Source organism: Sorex araneus, chromosome 2 (assembly GCF_027595985.1).
Source record: "Sorex araneus isolate mSorAra2 chromosome 2, mSorAra2.pri, whole genome shotgun sequence".
In the NCBI taxonomy this organism is placed as follows: domain Eukaryota; kingdom Metazoa; phylum Chordata; class Mammalia; order Eulipotyphla; family Soricidae; genus Sorex; species Sorex araneus.
This window is the reverse complement of record NC_073303.1, coordinates 46,983,500-47,004,129: the sequence shown is the minus strand read 5'-3', so window position 1 is coordinate 47,004,129 and position 20,630 is coordinate 46,983,500. Positions and strand designations below refer to the sequence as shown.

At 44.5% G+C, this 20,630-nt stretch overlaps 1 protein-coding gene across 1 annotated transcript; it reads left to right on the top strand.

Moving 5' to 3' along the window:
• Window positions 1-6,407: 6,407 nt before the first annotated feature.
• On the top strand, window positions 6,408-9,162 carry LOC129401672 (acidic leucine-rich nuclear phosphoprotein 32 family member B-like). The gene is made up of 2 exons (XM_055124408.1): window positions 6,408-6,486; window positions 7,942-9,162. Exons 1-2 carry the CDS (start codon window positions 6,408-6,410, stop codon window positions 8,745-8,747), a joined length of 885 nt encoding a protein of 294 aa, XP_054980383.1. The 3' UTR covers window positions 8,748-9,162.
• The last annotated feature ends 11,468 nt before the right edge of the window (window positions 9,163-20,630 follow it).

Sequence of the window (20,630 nt, the reverse complement as noted above, 5' to 3'; positions counted from 1 at the left end):
ATTTCCAAGACCACAGGACAACCTGGTTCTGTTGGAGGCTGTATTGTAGGAGAGCCGATGGCCATATGACAAACCCTGAACCATTCCGAAGGCCTCTAGGACACCGACCTGGAAGAGGAAAAGGAAAATGTTTCAAGGCATCTTAATGTCACAAAAAAATGGAAATGAAAGCAAAAACAGGAACTCCCATGACAAAGTAGATTCTAATCCAGTCATCATCATCATCATCATCATCCCATCGATCCGTCGAATTTCTCAAGTGGTCTCAGTAACGTCTCCATTCGTCCTAGCCCTGAGATTTCAGAAGCCTCACTTCACTGGTCCTTACCAACGGTGCCACATTGGAGGCTCTTTCAGGGTCAGGGGAATGAGACCCAGCATTGTTACCAGTTTTGGCATATGAATACACCATGGGGAGTTTGTGAGGCTCTCCCACATGGGCAGGAAACTCTCAGTAGCCAGCCGGTTCTCCCAGAGGGAGAGCTAGGCTGTAAGATGAGCTTGGTTTTAATCTGATCCAGTAGACATTAAATATGAAAATTGGAGCTGAAGAAATAGTACAGTGGATAAGGCTCTTGCCTTGCATGCAGCTGACCTGGGTTCAGTTCCAAGCACCATTTACCTAACCCTTTCCTTCTGACTGTACTCAACATGATGTCCTCTAGATCCATCCGTGATTTTGGTCTTTCTCAAAGCTCCATATTCCATTGTCTATATTCTACAACCTCTTGGTCTGTTTATTTGTAGTTGGGCATTTGGGTTGTTTCCATGTCTTAGCTCTTGTACTAAGCACTGCGATGAACATAGGTGTGTGTATATCCTTTCAAATTGTTACTTTGTTTAAGGGGTGGGTTACTGGTTCATACAAAAGTTCTGTATTTGATTGTGAGGGTGGGAAGGCGTGACAGTCTCCACATTCCTTTTGTAGAAGTTGGACAGGACAGCATTCCCACCCACAGCAGATGAGTCCGCCTTTCTCTCTTTCGTCCTATTCAGTCTTCTCCTCACATTTCTTTTCAGTGATTGATTTCTGCTTTTGTGGTTTAGTGGTCTGAGAAAATACTTGGTATAATTTCTATTTCTGGATTTTGTGGATGTTCAAATTGTTTCCTGGGATGTGATCTATCTTAGAGAATGTCCCACATGCAGTGGAGAAAATTGTGTATTCAGTTTTGGTGTGTGGAGTGTCCTGCATACATCTCTTAGGCCCAGTTCTTCCAGTTCCTCATTTAGGGCACTTGCTTCCTGCTGTTTTGCCTGGTTGACCTGTCCAGTGTTCAGAGGAGTATTACTGTCTCCCAGCCACTGTTGTGCTGCCATTGATGTATTTCCTCAAGTCTCTTAGCTGTGTCTTTGCTGCCCCTTCATTTGATGCATATATATTGATGAGAGTTAAGTCCTGAGCTATTGATCCCTTAACCAGTATGTAATGCTTTTTCCTGTCTTTGATTCTCTTCATTAGTTTGAATGCTATTTGCTCTGAAACCTTGCTCTTTTTTGGGGGGGAGGGGTTCTGCCACTAGCCTGTATGATTGTCTTCCAGCTATTTACTTTGAGCCTGTATTTATCATGGGAGTTTAAGTCTGTTTCCTGTAGGCAGCAGAAGGTTAGGTTTTGTTTTCTGATTCATTCTGAGACTATTAGGGGATAGTTAAGTCCACTGACATTTAATGAAATTATTCACATGAAGGGATTTGTATCCATGTCTATATGTCTTCTTTTAATATGTGACCTTCTGTTGGCCATCTGCTGTTGTGCAAAAGGATGACAAGCACAGCTCGAAAAGCTCAGCTGTCTCCAGGGCTGCACTCTAGGGGCCAAGTGGTCCAAGAATCAAGCTTGGGTCCTTGGATCTGCAAGGCATGTGCCCCAAATGAGATATTTTTCAGATGCCTTGTTAAATTTTTTTTTGGTAAAAAATATTTCTCTTTTTTCTTTTCAACAAGATCCTCTATTACTTTCTTTTGATATTTAACTTTCTAATTTTCTTCTTATGACACATCACGCTGAAATGAGCATCCTTAATCGTGTAAGTTTGTACCACTGAAGAAATTTCTGATTTCTGGGTTGCTAGAGTTAGAATCTGGGTCAAAGAATTTGATTTTTTTTAATTACTAAGAAATATTTAATTCATGAAGGATATCACAATTTTTTTCCTTTCTGCTTTTGGTGCATCTAGTTCATGGGAACTATTGAACTATAATTTTCTTTTTTGTGCTGTCTGGTTTTGACAAGGCTTCATGAAGTTTCTTCTCTTTATTTTGGTTTTGGGATAACAGCCAGCAGTGCTCAGGACATTCTTTTGGCTCTGCACTCAGGGCTTATTCCTGGCAGGGCTTAGGATATGTTATGTGGTGTTGGGGATCTAATCCAGGTCAGCAATATACCAAGTTTACCACTGGATTATCTCCCCAACCCCATTATAACTCCACTTCTCTTTAAAGGATGAGATTCTGTGACGTTGAAGTTAATTCTTCTTTAAATACTTGGAAATTTTTTTCTTTCAAACTACTGGGGCCTGGAAATTTCTCTTTCAGGAACTTTAAGATTGCAAATCTTTTTCTGCAATGATTATGGGACTATGCATGTTACCCATTTTATTTTTTAATTTCAGTAGTCTGATTTTTTTCATTTCTCCCACAATTTCTGTCTAATTGTGAGTGTAGAGCTATTTATAGTACTTGTTATCATTAAATGGCTGTAGCATGCTCTCTGATACCCTTATTTTTGGCATTGATTTATGCTTTATTTTGTTCGTGTTGTTGATATTTTTTTGTCTAGTCCTCTTTCATTAAATTTCTCATTGAAAATTTTTATTTTATTTATTCTGTTTTTTTCTTCCACTTTGTTGTTTTCTTCTTTGGGCCACAGCCGGTGTTGCTCAGAGCTTGTTCCTGGCTTTGCATTCAAGAATTACTCCTGGCAATGCTCTGGGGACTACATAGGATCCTACAGATCAAACCCAGGTAGCAAGTATCCTACTCATTGAACTATCTCTCCAGTCCCTTTTCTTCATTTTGTGGTTTCTTTTGCCAGCCCCTTAAGTACAGACCTTAGGTTGGTTTGTATTTTATTTTGATTTTTTGTTTGTTTTCTTTTTGGGTCACACCCAGCAATGCTCAGGGGTTACTCCTGCCTCTGCACTCAGAAGTCACTCCTGATGGTGCTCTGAAGACCATATGGAATGCTTGGGATTGAACCTGCGCCAGCTGCGTGCAAGGCAAACTCCCTACCCATTGTACTGTTCTCCACCCCTTGTATTTTGTTTTGTAATGTGATCAATCTTAGCTATAATTTTTCCTTTCACTTTCCTGTAGCAGAACTCCATAAACTTAGATAGGTTTTTTTTTTTCATTTATGCTTTTTTTTTTTTTCCTGTACTTATTTGAGTTTGTGTTGGGGTCCACACTCAGCTGGTTCAAGGCTGATTCCTGGCTCAGTGATCAGGTAGCACTCCTGGCAGTGCTCAGGGGACCATATGGTATGCCAAGGATCAAACCTAAGTGAGACACATGTAAGACAAGTATCTTACTCACTGTGCTATTTCTCCAACCTCGTAATTTTTTTTTGTGAGGGGGGCTTTTTGGGTCACACCCAGCAGTGCACAGGGGTTACTCCTGGCTCATACACTCAGGAGTTACTTCTGGCATGCTCGGGGGACCATATGGGATGCTGGGAACCCAGGTTGACTGTGTGGAAGGCAACACCCTACCTGCTGTGCTATCACTCCAGCCCCTCCAACCCCTTATTTTTAATATGATATTTTTTTCTTTTAACCACGGAGTATTTAGGAATGTGTTGTTTAATATTTAAGTGTTAGAAGCAGTTACTACTTTCTACTTTGGTACCATTATGATCAAAAACCATACTGTAGGTTATACGAAGGAGAGAACTCAATCAGCTGATCACACACTTTGCAAGTTCAATCCCTGGCATTACATGGGAAAAAGAGGAGAGGGAAAGGGAGGTGAAGGAGAGAGGAGGGAGGGAGAAAGGAAGGAAGGAAAAGACACTGATAGTTACAGTATTATGTAGTATTTTTGTGTGGCCTCAGATACAATCTTGATGGTAAATGTTTCATGAGAGAGCCGAAGAGAACCGGATCCCACTGCTGTTGGGTGGAGTGTTCATAAATGTCAGGAAGCCCAATAGCCTGATGGAGGTATTTATTCTATAGCTTTGTTGATGTTATGTCTGGTAGTTCTACCAAATGACACATGGGTTTTGAAATCCCAGCCATAATTGTAAATTGTATATTTCTCTTTTCATCGTATTATTTTATCAGCTTTTTGCTTTATGTATTTGAAATTGCTGTATGCTACAAATACAATTTTGTATTTGTGCCGTATCTGGGACTGGAAAGATAGCTCGCCAGCCTGGCCCAGGTTTAGTCCTGCCACCAATATAGCATCCTGTAGGATAACATAGCCTCGGGTAGTTTAGGTTTATTGGGTTACTCCCGTTACAGTGCTCCTATTCCTCTTTGTTTATTTGTAGCTTCTTTCTTAGTGTTCTGTTGACTTGTAAATAATGTTTTTCTCTTCTCCTTGAGTCCTTTGCATAGTTTATTCAGAGCAAGTCCTTTTTGTATGGACACAGGAAGACTTAACAAATGTTATGCTTTTGTAACCTGGGAGTCATTTGACTCTACATGATATTTTCCTCCAGGGCATCTGTTCTCTTGACCTAAGCCTCAGCTGCCCTTAATTCCTAGCACCCCCAAAAGCAGGGTCCCGACGAGGGACGAGACAGACCCAGAGCAAGCAGTGAGTTGTGTGCTACCCTGGCATCGAAATGGGCCTGGCCAAAGTGCCTAATGCTTAACTGTAAGTTAAGAGCTTGATCATGGACAAATGTTGTCATGATCCAAACAGTGATAACTAGATTTGAACCCTGCTAGGATTGGGAGTGATTAATCTGGCCTGAGTGCTGTGGTCTGAGTCTGTGGCAAGATGTTGCCAGGAGAGCTGCCTTGCAAGCCTCAATGTATCTCTTGCTATGTCCATACAAAAATAACTAGTATTAAGATGTTAATAAGTGTTTGGACTAAGGAAAGATAAAAAACCTTAAGAGTCAGGAAGGGCTTTGGAATGCCCTGCCCTCAGGAAGGGCTTTCTTATGTTGATTTTGCTACCTGGCTGGGTGTAGCCTAGAGGGCAAGGTGGGAGAGAGAAGAGGAGGAGAGACTAGAGAAGAAAAAGGCTGGAGCAGATCGAGAGAGAGGACGGAGCTGGGAGTGCGGGAGATGAGAAAGATGGAAGATTGAATAAACGGTAACTAATCAGCAACCAGCTTGGTCCTCATTCTTCCTTCGCCTGTTCTTGGCCAATGGCTGTCCCGATCCAGCCCATACACAGCGGTTCCAGAGCACCGAATGTGGGCGGTGAGACACAGCCGACCAGAGAGCCCGCGAGTGGACGCGCCCTTCGGCGTGCCTTAGTTTTTTACAGCATCCCCCTGGCACAAGCCCAAATACCAGTGGATGTGGCCCAAGGGAAAAAAATAATTGCTGTATTTTTCATGGGTTGGTAATTTATCATTACTCAGTGTTCATTCATCTTTCTAATAAGTTCCTTTGCTCTGAGGCAAATTATCATCATATAATGCTACTAAACACTTGCATTTTAGTGACATAAAGGGGGATGCCTCGATCACCCTTGGCCTCTGAGTATAGGGAGAAGGAAATAGAATGAAGGGGGAGGGGGACGAGATAGATGAGAAGCAGTGGCGGGGACGGGGGGGTTCAGGAGATTCAGGTCTATGGGGGGTGCTAAGGAAAGATGGGACTAAATATCCAGACACAGAATCAACACTGGAGTCATGAGACCCAAACTTCAGTTACCAACTTCAGAGATGCCTGTCAGGATGGCTGGGTCTGGAGGGGGGAGCGGTAGGAAGGCGCCTGGGCACCTGGGGAAACGGCTGTGGCAGGCCCAGTGAGGGAACATTGCATGTCAAGAACCCAACTAGGAGTAACTTTGTAACTCCTGGTGCTTTATGAAATAAAATGAGAAAAAATGACTTGTATTTTTATTCTGAATCAGATTTACATGATTAATAATAAATTGTATTTGTAGCATACAGCGATTTCAAATACATGAAGCAAAAAGCTGATAAAATAGGAGGCTGGAGCGATAGCACAGCGGGTAGGGCGTTTGCCTTGCACGCGGCCAACCCGGGTTCGATTCCCAGCATCCCATATGGTCTCCTGAGCACCGCCAGGGGTGATTCCTGAGTGCAGAGCCAGGAGTAACCCCTGAGCATCGCCGGGTGTGACCCAAAAACGCAAAAAAAAAAAAAAAGCTGAAAATAATATGAATAACAATAAATGATTTTGTAAGTTCATTCAATAAAAACCATTAAAAATGTAATCATTTAGGAATAAGTGACAAAGGGTACTTGACACAATGAGTAATACCAAGGGAAACCTCGAGTTCTATGGCAGAATGAAACTGAAGAAGACTTGTGCTAAAGCAGTTCTTTACAGTAGGAAACAAAGCTGTGGCTCAGAGGCAGAGCATATGCTTCACACGTGTGAGGCCCTGTGTTTGATCGCTGACATCAGAAAAATAGATCTTACTGTCACTTTCATGCTTCATATCCTTAGTTTGAAGCAATACTTGTATACTTGCTACCTTTTCAAACTGCTCCCAGTTTATGCAAAATCAACATTATATAGTCACCATTATTTCTGGAGTTGTACAGTTTGTGTGATTGCAGAAGTTACAGTTGTTAACAAATTCCTGACTACTTCAGGAAGTTTTAACATTATTTCATATTAAATATATTATTTAATATTATTTAATGTTTAATATTATTTTATATCGAAAAACCTGGCAAGCTACCGAGAGTTTCCTGCCCACGTGGGAGAGCCTCACAAATTCCCCATCTGGTAACAATGCTGGGTCTCATTCCCCTGACCCTGAAAGAGCCTCCAATGCGGCACCATTGAGAAGGACGAGTGAAGAGATGCTTCTAAAATCTCAGGGCTAGCATGAAAGGAGACGTTACTGAGACCACTCGAGAAATTCGACGATCATGGGGATGGTGATGATAATGGTGATGATTTACATAATAAATGCCCATCCTTTTCTTTCCTGTCCATATTATTTAAGGTATTTTATTGCACATAATTAAATATGTTATTCATTCTTTCTCTTTTTTGTTTGTCTTGGGGAGCACTTGCTGATACTCGGGTTATTCTAGCTCTGCACTCAGAAATTACTCCTGGTGCTACTCTGGGGACCAAATAGGATGCCAGGGATTGAACCTGATCGACCACATGTAAAGCAAATGCACTATCCATTCTGCTATCCCCCTGGCCCCCATTTCTATCTTTTCTAACCTTTATTTTCCCCAAATTTATTGAAGAAAAAATAATTTGTCTTCTAATTGGCATATTTATACCACTTCTATTTAAATTGATCATTGATTTCTTAAAGTCCACCATTTTAGTATTTTGTGTCTATTTTCCAGATTTGTTTCTTATTTCTCGGATTTCCTTCCCTCTGCTGATAGACATTATATAATTCATCTACGTGTTACATTTTTCCATAACAGTTTCATTTGTGGTTCCTTTATGTACTACCAGGCAGTAGTGTGTTGATACGACTCTGTTGGCATTTTTCACTGTGTGTAGTGGAGGACAGAACCCTCTACTATCCCCATTTCTTGTTTTGGGGCCACACCCGACAATGCTCAGGGCTTACTTCTGTCTCTGCACTGAGGAATTACTCCTGGTGGGCGGGGCTTGGGCGATCATGAGATGCCAGTGGCGACCGAGGGTCTGCCGTGTCCAACCTTGCTTGCGATACTCTCACTCCAGCATCGCCTCCCTATGTCGTAAACACAAATGCTTCCACTACATACCATGAGTACCTTATTAAATGGTACTACAATGGTATTAAATGGTATTACAATTTTATTATATATAAAAAACAGCCTTTAAGAGTCGCCGCCTTCTCCTTTCCCGCCGCCTGGCGCGGCCCGATGGGCTCCGCGTTGCCCGCCCGCCCGCCCGGGTTCGAGAACTTGTCTTGGACAATTGCAAATCAAAAGATGGAAAAATTGAGGGCTTAACGGATGAATTTGTGAATTTAGAGTTACTCAGTTTAATAAATGTATGCTTGAGTTCAGTTTCCGATCTCCCCAAACTACCTAAGTTGAAAAAGCTTGAGCTCAGTGAAAATAGAGTCTTTGGAGGTCTGGACATGTTAGCAGAAAATCTTCCAAATCTTACACATCTAAACTTAAGTGGAAATAAACTGAAAGATATCAGCACCTTGGAGCCTTTGAAAAAGTTGGGCTGTCTCAAAAGTCTGGATCGGTTTAACTGTGAAATTACTAACCTGAATGACTACCGAGAGAGTGTCTTCAAGCTCTTGCCCCAGCTGACTTACCTGGACGGCTATGACCGAGAGGATAGAGAAGCTCCTGATTCAGATACTGAGGTGGATGGTGCAGACGAGGAGGAGGAGGAGGAGGATGGAGAGGATGAGGAGGATGAAGAGGATGAGGATGGTGAAGAGGAAGAGTTTGATGATGAAGAGGATGAAGACGAAGATGAAGACGTAGAAGGGGAAGAGGATGAAGATGAAGTCAGTGGGGAGGAAGAAGAATTTGGCCAGGATGGAGAAGTAGAGGAAGACGATGAGAATGAAGATGAAGACGAAGATGAAGAAGAGGAAGAAAGCGGGAAAGGTGAAAAGAGGAAGAGAGAAACAGATGATGAAGGAGAAGATGATTAAGACCCCCCAAAAAACTGCAAAAACAGAACTGTTCAGTATTGGTTGGACTGCTCTCATGGATTTGGTAGCTGTTTAAAGAAAAAAAAAAAGGTAGCTGTGATTTAAAAAAAATAAAAAAGTAAAAAAATAAACCACCCAGATACCCACCCACCCAAAGAGCCAAAGAATAGTTCCTGTGACATTCCGCCTTCCTTCACTTAGTCCCTCTCGGAAATCCACAACCAGGCTTGGGGGTTTTCATCCCAACAAAATTGTCATAAGCATTGTTAGGTTTTGTGTAAGATTCTTGCTGTAGCGTGGGTAGCTGTGACTGGGGAGGCGTCCACCCGTGGCTACCAGTTACACTGAGACTGTAACAGCATTTTTACTTTCTGTACAACAAAAAAGCTTTGTAAATAAAATCTTAACATTTTGGGTCTGTTAAAAAAAAAAAAAACTTCAGAGGTGAAGAGTAACTGTTAATGTTGTATTCTTTTCCCATCTGAAGCTTCTACCATTTCTGTTGTCATTTCATGTATTACTCTGTTCTGGCCGCCATAACAGAATTCTACACCAGGCAACCTCCTCCGCAGAAACTCTTTTCCCAACTCTTGTGGAGGCTGGAAATCCCCGGTCACACTCCCAGGAGGCTCGGTTTCTCCCTGGTGGCTCTCCGTGGGCTCAGCTTCCTTTGTGCTGTGTCCTCCACGGCTGCTCTGCGCTCTGGGCCTGTGCTCCTTCCCCTCCTGTCCCTGTTGGGTCACAGTTCTACCCTAGTGTGACCTTCGTCTCATCTTTATTATTTAATTTTTTTTGTTACCACAATTTACAGTAAATGGTCTCTGCTGGTGTCGCCTGAAGTGTGGCAGTTAGTTTCCTGGGGGGCCACCCTTTGCCCTGAGAGGGTGGGGTGGCAGCCAAGGGCCCCAGGTCTCCCCTGGCAGAAGGAAGGCAGAGACACTGTGTTGTTCCTCTGCGTGAGCCTCTGATAGTTCTCTTGGCTCGAAGGTTGGTTCAACCCAGCAGGATTCTGAAGGCAAATATGACCCCACAAAGGTTTCTCTGGGGCTTCTCGAAACTTCCCCAGTTCTCTGGCCAGAATCTCTTGTTTCCTCCCCTTGTCCTGGGATTGGCAGCTCCAGGCTTTAGGCCTCGAGATGGCAGCTGGTGCCGATGGGAGATGAAAGCGCTCCCAGACCCGCTCTCTGCCGTCCTGCGGCCTCTCACAGCCTACCTCCTTCTTCCCGTGTTTTGAACATCTTTTGCATGTTCATGTCACTCGGATTATTTCAATTGAATGTTTAGTTGTTTTTAGAAGGAAGAGGAGGAATCCAGCCTCGGTGCTTTCTCCTTCTGGACCTAAAAGCGCCCCAAGATTTTAAATTGGAAACAGGGTGAGCCACATGAGCCCACAGCTGCAGGAAACATGAGTGCCCAGGCAGACAGGAAACGGCATCACGATTATTGGCTGGGTGAGTCAGGGTAGTAAAACCCTCCCGTTTCACTATCCTGAGAGCGTTTGTGAACTGGCAAGCATTTCTCAAGACTTTTTGGAGAAAAGACCAAGCTGAATGGGAAACCTAAAGGTACAAGTTATTTTCTAAAAGCTGATGACACTAATGTCTGATAATATGAATCTGTCAATCTGTCTGCCAGGCTGTCCGCTGTGTTTACCTAATCTCTCACCATGAGGATTCTTCTATTTTCAAAAAGAAGAAAACTTACTGATCAGTATCTAGACAAGGTCATACGTCAGAATTCAAAACCACTCCCTTCTCTGGAATCCTTTTTTAGGAAAGATACGAGTACTTAATAGAAATGATCAGATTTAGAAGTGTTCACCTTTAATTGCGCCAGATTAACATGACAGAACATCATTATTTTTATTTTTAAGGATTAAAGCATGGAGGTTTAAATGCGCTTTCCTGAGAGCGTGTTCCCTTTTCTCTGTAAAGTTTATTTTGCCTCTCAGATCTGGCTTTGGCAGTGAAAACCTCAGAATGAAACTATCAATAATTTCACAGGGAAAGGGTCAACTGGGCATGGTATGTTTCCCCAGGGACCACAACTTTGGGTTTTGTTTTGGTAAATGTAAATTTTACTCCCCACTGGATCTCTCATTTTTGCGGACACGAAAGGAAACGCATGAGGAGCTCATTAAGGAGTCAGATTTGGTGGGGCAGCTGTGATCTGACACTTTTGAAATTCGACCCAGGTCACAGCAGTGAGTGGTGCAAGACTCTTCCATGGCAACAGCATCTGGACTTGATTATTTCAAATTAGTTTGTGGGGTGCAAGTGTCCACCCCTCTGTGAAGCTGCTACTGTAAGCAGACCTGTGTCCTGAGATGATGTAGGAAATTAACATGGGTTCTAAGTTGTTTTTCTGTTTGGGAAGGGCTCACTCTGAAGTGCTTGGGAATTACTCCTGGCTCTGTGCTCAGGGGCCCACTGTACTATCTCTCTGGTCCTAACATGGTTCTAAATACTCAGAAACAGGAGTCAGATTATACGGGGGTAGGGCGCTTGCTTTGCAGTCAGCTGGAGTTTGGTCCCTGGCACCACATACGGTCCCCCAGGCATACTAGGAGTGATCTCTGAGCACAGAACCACAAGAAAGCTGGAGCACAGCCACGTGTGACCAATAAATAATTAAAAAATAAAAGACAGACTTAAAGGGGCCAGAGCAAGAGTACAATTGGTAGAACGTTTGCCTTTCACATGACTGACTGGGGTTTGATTTCCAGCATCCCATATGGTCCCCCAAGCATCACCAGAAGTAACTCCTAAGTGCAGAGCCAAGAGTATCCTCTGAGCATCGCCCCCCTCAAAAAAGAAAAAAGCACCAAAACAAAAACTAAAATGCAAGACTTAAAACTGAAGTGTATTGTTTTGATTTTGCTGTTTTTATAAGCTTTGAGAATGCCACACTTTAGGTTTCATCTGTCATTGGTGTCTTTTATGCCAAAGACAAATTTAGCTTGCAATGTTTTATTGCTATTTCGTTTCTTCCGTTTAAAACATAAGGACTCTCAGAAGGTTCTTCATCAATAGTTATCATGAGTTGTGAAAGGAAAGTTTCCCCCAAAGAACTCGTCACTAGGAAGGCACTCTGGGTGCGTGGAGGGCAGTGCCCGGCCCCCCCTGCTTTGTCCACAGCCTCTCCCCAGGGCGTCTGAAGCCACCGGTGCTCATAGCCCAGCCATCTCTTCTGATTCCTTCCCAACCAGTTATCCAAGAGGGTATTCATGGGGTTTAAATTCGATTCAGCCACTACCATCTAGAGTTTTCAAGTGTTAAAATGTTTCTATTTAAGAATACTTTTCCAGGATCGGTCTGGTTAAAATAGAAAAAAAAAAAAAAGCTCACATTAGAAAAATTAGCCAACTGTCTTGTTCTCTGATGGATGTCGTTTCCGATGGAATGTCATAGCCCCATTTCTCAAAGAATTTCACAGAAACCAAATTCCAAGCACATGTTATAGAGATGAATGGGGTGTTTTGATGAGCTTTGCTAGGGAAAACGTCTTGTAACAATTTGGGAAGAGAGTCTGCACTCAGAAGGCACGGAATGCAGATTCTTCATTTGCTGACACATATATCCATGTAAGGCCTTTGGGCCTCCAACTTTTACCCCATGAAACACCCAAGGGCACAGAATATTGTCTAGCACCAGAATGTTATCTGAAGGATGGAGGAGCGGAAAGCAGGCAGAAGCTGGACCCGTGATGAGAGTGAGGGAGGTGCCTGATGGCCAGACCCTCCTGTTGAGGAAACACTGAACATCCTTGTGCTGTCTTTCCATTTCCGTTTTGGTGTGTGGGCCACACCCAGAAGCATTGCAGGTCATTCCTGGGGGTGTTCAAGGAACTCCACGGTGCCAGGGGTTAACCCAGCACTCCTGCCTACGTGCACCCCAACCCTTGAGTCAACTCCCTGGCCTTGTGTTCTTCGTACTTTATTTAAGTCATGTTCCTTTGCTTTTAGCTCCCACCTTGGCAGTGCAGAGAGCTGAGCCAGCCCCTTGCTCTGTTCTCCATGGTGATTGGGGGCCCATCTGGGACATGTTAACCCTGCCCAGACCATCGAAGCCATCTCCCCAACCTCTGTCAGTATTTTTTGGTCAGTTTAAATTACAAAGCACAGCTGCAGAAGTTCAAAGAGCACAACTTTTCTTTTCACTACATTGTCGCAATAATCACCCCCATCAAAAATGGCAATAATAACATAAATCTTTGCTGATGCAATTGACAGCAAGATCATTGTTATTTATAATACTAGCATAGTCTCTAAAGATAGAGGCCCCACTTCCCTGAATCCCCACCTGCAGTTTTGATGGGCATGTGGTGGTATCTCATTGTCATTTTAATTTGCATTTATTGATATTGAGGTGAATCGAGTTTCTTCTAGGAATTGTTTGCTTGTTTAATATAGCTTGAGTTCCATTCCTTATCACTTTTTCTCCTTTACAGAAGCTTTCTTCTGCATTCTCATACTAATACTTTGTTTTCTGTCTTGCCGAAATTTGCGTTCTGATGGGAGAAAAAAATTGCACACAGTTCATCAGATAGAGGGCTAATATCTGAAATCTATGAAGGGTGCACAAAATCCAACAACAAAATATCCAACAACACTGTCCAAAAATGGATCAAAGAGATGAACAGACACTTTCCCAAGAAGACATGTGGATAGCAAATAGGAATATGAAAAAGTGTGTATTGTCACATGATTAAGGAAGTGCAAATCAAAACTACATTGAGATATCATCTCACACCAGTGAGAATGGCATATATCCAAACCCCGCCAGTTTTTGGAAACAGCCAGTATTGGAGTTTGATGAGAAAGCAACCCTCATCCGCTGTTGGTGGGAATATCATCTAGTGCAACCTCTATAGAAAACTATGAGGATTTCAAAAAAAAAAATAAGAAGAATTGAACTCTTGGTGGCCAGTGCAGTACAGCAGGTAGGACGTTTGCCCTGCATGTGACTAGGGTGGGTCCTACCCCTGGTGTCCCTAGGCCCTGCCAGGAGTGATTCCTGACCACAAAGTCAGAAGTAAGCCCTAAACACCACTGGGTATGGCCCAAAAAACAAAAGAAAAAGATAAAAAGGAACTCATATGAACCAACCATACTTTTTTAGACATCTATCCCCAAAACACACACAAAAAAAACACATTATTTTGGGGCTGGAGCAATAGCACAGCAGGTAGGGCATTTGCCTTGCACGCGGCCGACCCCGGTTCAATTCCCAGCATCCCATATGGTCCCCAGAGAACCTCCAGGAGTAATTCCTGAGTGCATGAGCCAGGAGTAACCCCTGTGCATTGCTGACTGTGACCCAAAAAGAAAAAAAAACAGTTCTTCAAAAGGAAATATATACACCTATGTTCATTAATATTTAGTGTAATAGTTAAGATATGGAAACAACTCAAATAGATCAAGCTTTGACATACACATAGTGAAATACTATACAGTTCTAAGAAAAGATAAATAATGCTGTAGTTTGAAGCAACATAGATGAAATTCAAGGATATCATGCTGAATAAAGTCAGATTGATACAGAATAATATTTCTCACATGAACCAAAAGATGAACTGCAAGGTAACAACACAGGATCAAAGACAACACAATGGTAAAACTGATCCACACAACTGAGGTTAAAAGAGAAGGGCATTGGAGTTGTTGGGAATGGGGAGAGGGTACCCTGGTGACGGGTGTGGTGTGGGAATTGTGTATACCTGAAGCAATCATTAACAGTGTTGTGAGTCGCACAGTCTCAATTAATAAAAAAGGTTAAGTTTGCATTCTGATTGTTAAGTTTGCATTCCAATTCAGTCTTTGGGAATGAATCCAACAATTTGTGAATTTAGAGTCCAGAGAAATAATATAGTGGGTGGGATGCTTGCCTTGCATGTGGCAGACCCAGAATCGGTCCTCATATTGTCCTTTGAGCATTGCCAGCAGTGATTCTTGAGAACAGAGCCAGGGGTAAGCCCTACCATAGCCAGGTATGGCCCAAATAAACAAAGACTATTTTGTGAGTTTCAACAAACCATTCAACTCTGATTTCCTTTCTGAGTAGTGGACAAATAGAACCCTTGTCACAGGATTGTTGCAGGCATAAAGTGAAATGTTAACTACCCACTAATGCGTGAGGCAAGGATGGAGGTAGCTTTTAAGTTATTAAGATTCATGATTCTTTTTTTTTTTTTTTGGCTTTTTGGGTCACACCTGGCAATGCACAGGGGTCACTCCTGGCTCTGCACTCAGGAATCACCCCTGGCCGTGCTCAGGGGACCATATGGGATGCTGGGATTTGAACCCGGGTTGGCCTCGTGCAAGGCAAACGCCCTACCCGCTGTGCTATCTCTCCAGCCCCAAGATTCATGATTCTTAAAGCAGGGAAAAATCTTAGAAATCATGAGTTCATTGGTTCTTGAATTGATGACACTTAGCACCCTAATGCTGTTTTTGTTGTTGTTGTTGTTTTGTTTTTTTGCTATTTTGCTTTTTTCACACCTGGCGATGCCCAAGGGTTACTCCTAGCTCTGCACTCATGAATTACTCCTGGCAGTGCTCGGGGGACCATATAGGATGCTGCGAGTTGAACCTGGGTCGTGTGCAAGGCCCTACCCGCTGTGCTATAGCCCCAAGCCCCCCACACCTTACCACTCTTTAGTGGTATACATAATAACCCATTTGATGCTCAAACGTACTATGTAATAAATGCAAGTATTACACCAATTTTACATATAAGGAAAGTGAGAAGCCAAGAGTCTAGAAGACTTGCCCAAGACACTGACAGATAAAGAAGCCTGCAGAGGATTATTTGATTTTCTGAACCACACTGGGAGTTTCTCTCTACTTCTTGAATGCCTCCATGTACGATGAAGTGCTTTTTACATTGAAAAAAGGTTAAAATCTAACTGACACAGGAGTAAGACAAATTGCAAAGAAGCATGAGGAAAGGAAAGTTTCTAGCCCTACGTTCTCTGTTCCAAATCCCAACTTACAGAGGCAACCTTGATTTCACTTACTTCATGTTTAAGTGGTTGTCCTTATCAAAGAGTATTAAGTACAGACCAGTCTTGGTTTTATGTTTTTGATTTGAGACAGATGCTTGCTCATTCTCACTACAGAGTTAAGGATGTGTTTTGCTTAGAGAATCTTTTTTGCCTCCTTTTACCTCAGTTTTATTTTGTAAGAATTCTTGGTAGTTTTAATTTCTTAAGTGCTCTTCCATATCCTAAATAAAGTTTCCTTTATTTGTTTTCCTGAGGAAAAAATAATAAAGACCAATTCTCCATTAAAAAATAAAAATGGGCAAACAGGATAAAGCTGAAATTTCTCCAGTTAAAACAAAACACCCGTATTCAGGGCCAGCGATATCTCAAAGGGCTGGATACATGCAAGAGTCGTGGCTTCTGTCTCCAGCACCACACAACCCCCTGAGTACCACAGCACCGGGAGAATCGGGCTACACCTAATTAACGGTACTGGAGCCTGCTCCAGGCTCAGTGCTTGGGGGTCACTCCCAGTGGTGATTGGGGGACCACGTAGTGATGGGGATCAAATCCAGGACTCCAGAACACCACGCCAAGTGTCCATTCCTTTGAGCTATTCCTGCGGTGTCTTATTCTGGCTTACAAATAAAAGCTCCAGTTTCCCTAAAGTCCTGAAGCTCCTTGAGCAAGTTTAACTTGGGTGGCAAGTCAGCAGATGGTAAAGCAGAGCGAGTAACTCTCTCACCCGCATCCACTCTGGGCAACCCTACAAACTCAATTTACAAGAGACATATCAACAGGATAAAAAGATTATTCTTATGTACTTGGGGGCCCAAAGAAATGAAAGGAAACACCAAAGATGCAGACAGGCCCCTGAGAACTTAGACCCCATTTTTAATAAAGAATAATAAATCGTGGTGGCAAATCAAAAGAAAACTTTGAGGGGCTGGAGTGATAGCACAGCGGGTAGGGCGTTTGCCTTGCACACGGCTGACCCGGGTTCGATTCCCAGCATCCCATATGGTCCCCTGAGCACCGCCAGGGATAATTCCTGAGCGCAGAGCCAGGAGTAACCCCTGTGCATAGCCAGGTGTGACCCAAAAAAGCAAAAAAAAAAAAAAAAAAAAGAAAAAAGAAAAAAAAAGAAAACTTTGAGCTTTCAGAGACAGTAACTTGTGGAAGCCAGGTATGGGGGGATGAAGGAAGACACTTCTGTGGTGCCCCATCCGAGTCTGTGGCAAGTGCTGTGCTTCCTGGGCTGTGTGATCTCACGCCATGGAGGTTCTGGAATGATCCAAGGGGGCAGAAGTCTCAGGTGCAGTTTTCTGTTCATTCACTCCAATAAGGTGCATTTCCAAGAAAGAGCAGAGTGACATATTTCTTTCCTGGAAAGAAGGCAGTGGTCAAATCAATCGACACAAGGACAGCTCTTTTCTCAGTGACAGTCTGCAATGATGCATTTTCTTTTCCAAGTATCTTTTTTGTTTTGTAATTAATATTCTTTATTGAGGTTCTATGATCCACAAAGTCATTCTTAGCTGAGTTTCAAGAATACAATTTTCCGACACCTATCCTGTCACTGGTGTCAACTAGAATGTGACTTTAGGTAGAAGTGGAGGCACAGAGACAGCGTGCAGGGGAAGCTTTACGTATCTGCTCTCTCCAGTGTCGCAGCTGCAGAGCACCCACATATCCGATGAGTGTGTGTGTGTGAGTGAGTATGTGTGAGTGTGTGTAGGAATGTGTGTGAGTGTGTGTGAGTGTGTGTGGGAATGTGTGTATGAGTGTGTGTGTGTGTGTGTGTGTGTGTGAGTGTGTGTGTGAGGGGGTCTCTTCCCTCTATCCCTGTTCTGCCATAGCCCCGCAGATGGAAGAGACCAAGACAAGCACTCAGAGGGAGGAGAAACAAACCAGTGGGCTGGGCACCAGGATGAGCTCAGCAGGGTCACGTCTCATCACCTCCCAAAGGCATTTGTTACACTCACATCGGGCTCTACATTTGCAGCTGCACGGGGAGCCATGCAAGGGTTCAGGGTGACGAAGGACACTGGTGTATGACACAGACGTGAGACAATATGTAGACTTGATAAAAACAGGCCTTTCCCCTGATGTCGGTCATGTGCAAGAAAGGGGACCTGAAGCAGACCCACCTTGGCCCAGGGAACCATAATCACCGTCACACCCACGGCTTAGGTCTCCTCCCAAGGCTGCGTCTTGAGCCCGCATTAAGCAAGGAAGCAGCGCCAGGATTCTAAGCAGAATAGGTGCTGGTTGCAAATGTGGACTTAGAGGAGAAACGCAGGACCAGAATTTGTGCAGTCCTGCCTGGCTCCCCAGCATCACACACACCCCAGCCTCAGCCCCGCCTCTCGGAGTTCGCCCCCTCCCCAGTCCTGCTGGAGCTCCTGGGGAGAGCAGAGGCCCCGGGAACGCCGTTTACAGCCACGTGCTCCATCGCCCCCGCAGGAGCCGACTGTGTGCCTGAGGAGCGGACCCCTCCAGCTCGGTTTCCGGACAAAGGATTTTATGAATTAAGCCGTTTAAGTTAAAACTCTGTTCACCCAGGCTTTAACTGGGTGTGCCGCACAGTTTGAGAGCCACACTGATACTCCTGTACAGTCACACTTAGGTAAGGCGACACACCTGTTAGATTTAATCCAGCGCCACCGCGTGCAGCAGTCGAGGGTCTGTCGCGCACTCTCGCTTCTCAAAGCCCAACACAGGGAACTTAAGACTCTCTACTGTATTGGGCGAATTGCAGCAGATCCCATTTTCCCGGTAGTCCTGGTTTCGGAAGAACTCTGAGCCAGGGTGTATTTCACTGCTCTGGCAGAGCCCAGGCTGGTGTGTAAACAAAGGAGCGTGTGCCTGACGGAGCCACCGCGTGTCTCGGGCTGAGAAGCAGGCCCGGAGTCTCTGCTCAGGAGCAAACTTCCACTCCGCGTGGAGCAGTTCTGAAGGGCCACAGTAGAAAATAGTTTGACAGCATTTCATCAGTTTCGGGAGACGGCATCACACCAGGCTGCTCCGAGGGGCCACTTCTGTGGCGCTTCTGTGGCGCTTTGGCACCATGAGACTCCTGAGTGCAAAGCCTGCATTCAGCCCCGTGACTCGCTCCAGCTCCCAGACTCATGAGGAAATACTTGGCTCTTACATAAAGGCAGTGAAAGGAAAGGAAAGTAACTGGGGGACGGCTGATACTCAGTGCTAGAGAGATACTGTAGCAGGTAGGGCACTTGCCTTGCATGCGGCTGACCCAGGTTCAGTCCCTGGCTTCTCACATGCCCCCCTGAGCACTGCCAGGAGTGATCCCTGAGTGCAGAGCCAGGAGTAATTCATGAATACTGTCGGTTATGACCCCAAAAAATTTTAAAATATTGTTATATTGAGAGAGAAGAAAAGAGAGATGAGAAGTAATGAGGGGCAGGAGTCAAGGGGATTAGGGACGTCAGTGGTGTGAGGAGGTGTAGAGGCAGAATCCAGACCACGGTGAACAGCACTGAGATCAGGAGACCCAAACTGCACCAACCAATTTAGCAACGTGCCTGTCAGGGCTGCAGGGCTGGGATGGGACCTGGGGATGCTGGTGGAGGGAAGCTGAGGCAGCGGGGGAGGGACTGAACAGTCTCTGTCGAAAACTCAGCAATGAATAACTTTGTAAATCATGGTGCTTTAATGAAATAAATTTAAAAAATAAAACACTGGATGTAGGGCTGGAGGCCCGAGAGTTCAGAGGGCTTCAGCACATCATTTGCTTCTGGGACATCTGACTTAGACCCCGACACCACAGGTCCTCTGAGCACTGAGGTAGGAGTATCTAGGAGCAGCACCAGGTATGGCCCAGGGACCACCTCCTCCCCAAAGAAGGTGGGACTGAGGTCATGGCTGAAGTGGTAGAGTGCATGCCTGCTGCATGCCATGCCCTGCTGGATCCCCAGCCTGCCCCAGCACCACTCATTGTGACCCTTATAAAAAGAGCCAGTACAGGTGGTTAGGCACTTCCGTCGCATGCAAGCAACCCCTGCTCTTCCTCAGCAACACATAGGATCCCCCTACCACTGCCAGGAGCCCCCAAGCATGGAGCTGGGAGAAACTCTCAGTACCACTGGTGTAACCAACATGAGAAAACCAGCTAAAAGTTCAGAAGAATAGGAAGTACAAACTCCCAATCATCCTTCCACCCAGCTGTATCCAGCAGAGTATTATTATGGGGTTCTGGCTTGGAGCCACACCAGGGTTTCTCTGCAGGGCCTAGGGGCCATGTGGTGTGGGGGATTGAACAAGTGCTCTGGCCCTTGAACTTCAGCGACTCATCAGAATAGGTATACATTCACAACTCATCACTAAGGCTAGGAGATCGTGGTCCAGGAGAAGACACAGGGCATACCCAGCTTTGACTCTCAGCACCACCAGCTGTGACCTTGGGGACCCCCAGAACCACACGGGTGATCACAGACCCACAGCGCCTGAAACCCAGGTCCTTGCATGGAACTAGTGGCCTGATGGGCTGAGAATCATTGATGGAGCCCCCAGACCCTCCGAGCATTGCTTGGTAGCCCCCCAAAGACTAAAAGATAATATTGAATTAATGATGGGTTTGCTCAGAAAATAAAGGAACAACTTGAAAGAAGAATGTTTGAAGATGTTCTGCTTAATACTTACCAAAAAATTGGGAGGAGGCTATTTGGTTTTAGGGCCACACCCTGTGGTGCTCAGAGCTTCCTCCTGGCTTTGTACTCAAGGGTCACTCCTAGAGGTGTTCGGCCATAGGTAATTTCGGGGATTAAATGGGGGTTGGCGGGCTGCAGCAATAGCACAGCGGGGAGGGTGTTTGCCTTGCACTCGGCCTACCCGGGTTCGATTCCCAGCATCCCATATGGTCCCCTAAGCACCGCCAGG

What these genes read in the sequence shown, in the direction of transcription:
- LOC129401672 (XM_055124408.1), top strand. Translation starts at nt 6,408, where the DNA reads ATGAGTAATACCAAGGGAAACCTCGAGTTCTATGGCAGAATGAAACTG. An exon ending in TGCTAAAGCAGTTCTTTACA is followed by an intron (nt 6,487 to 7,941) that starts GTAGGAAACAAA and finishes TATAAAAAACAG; the next exon opens with CCTTTAAGAGTCGCCGCCTT.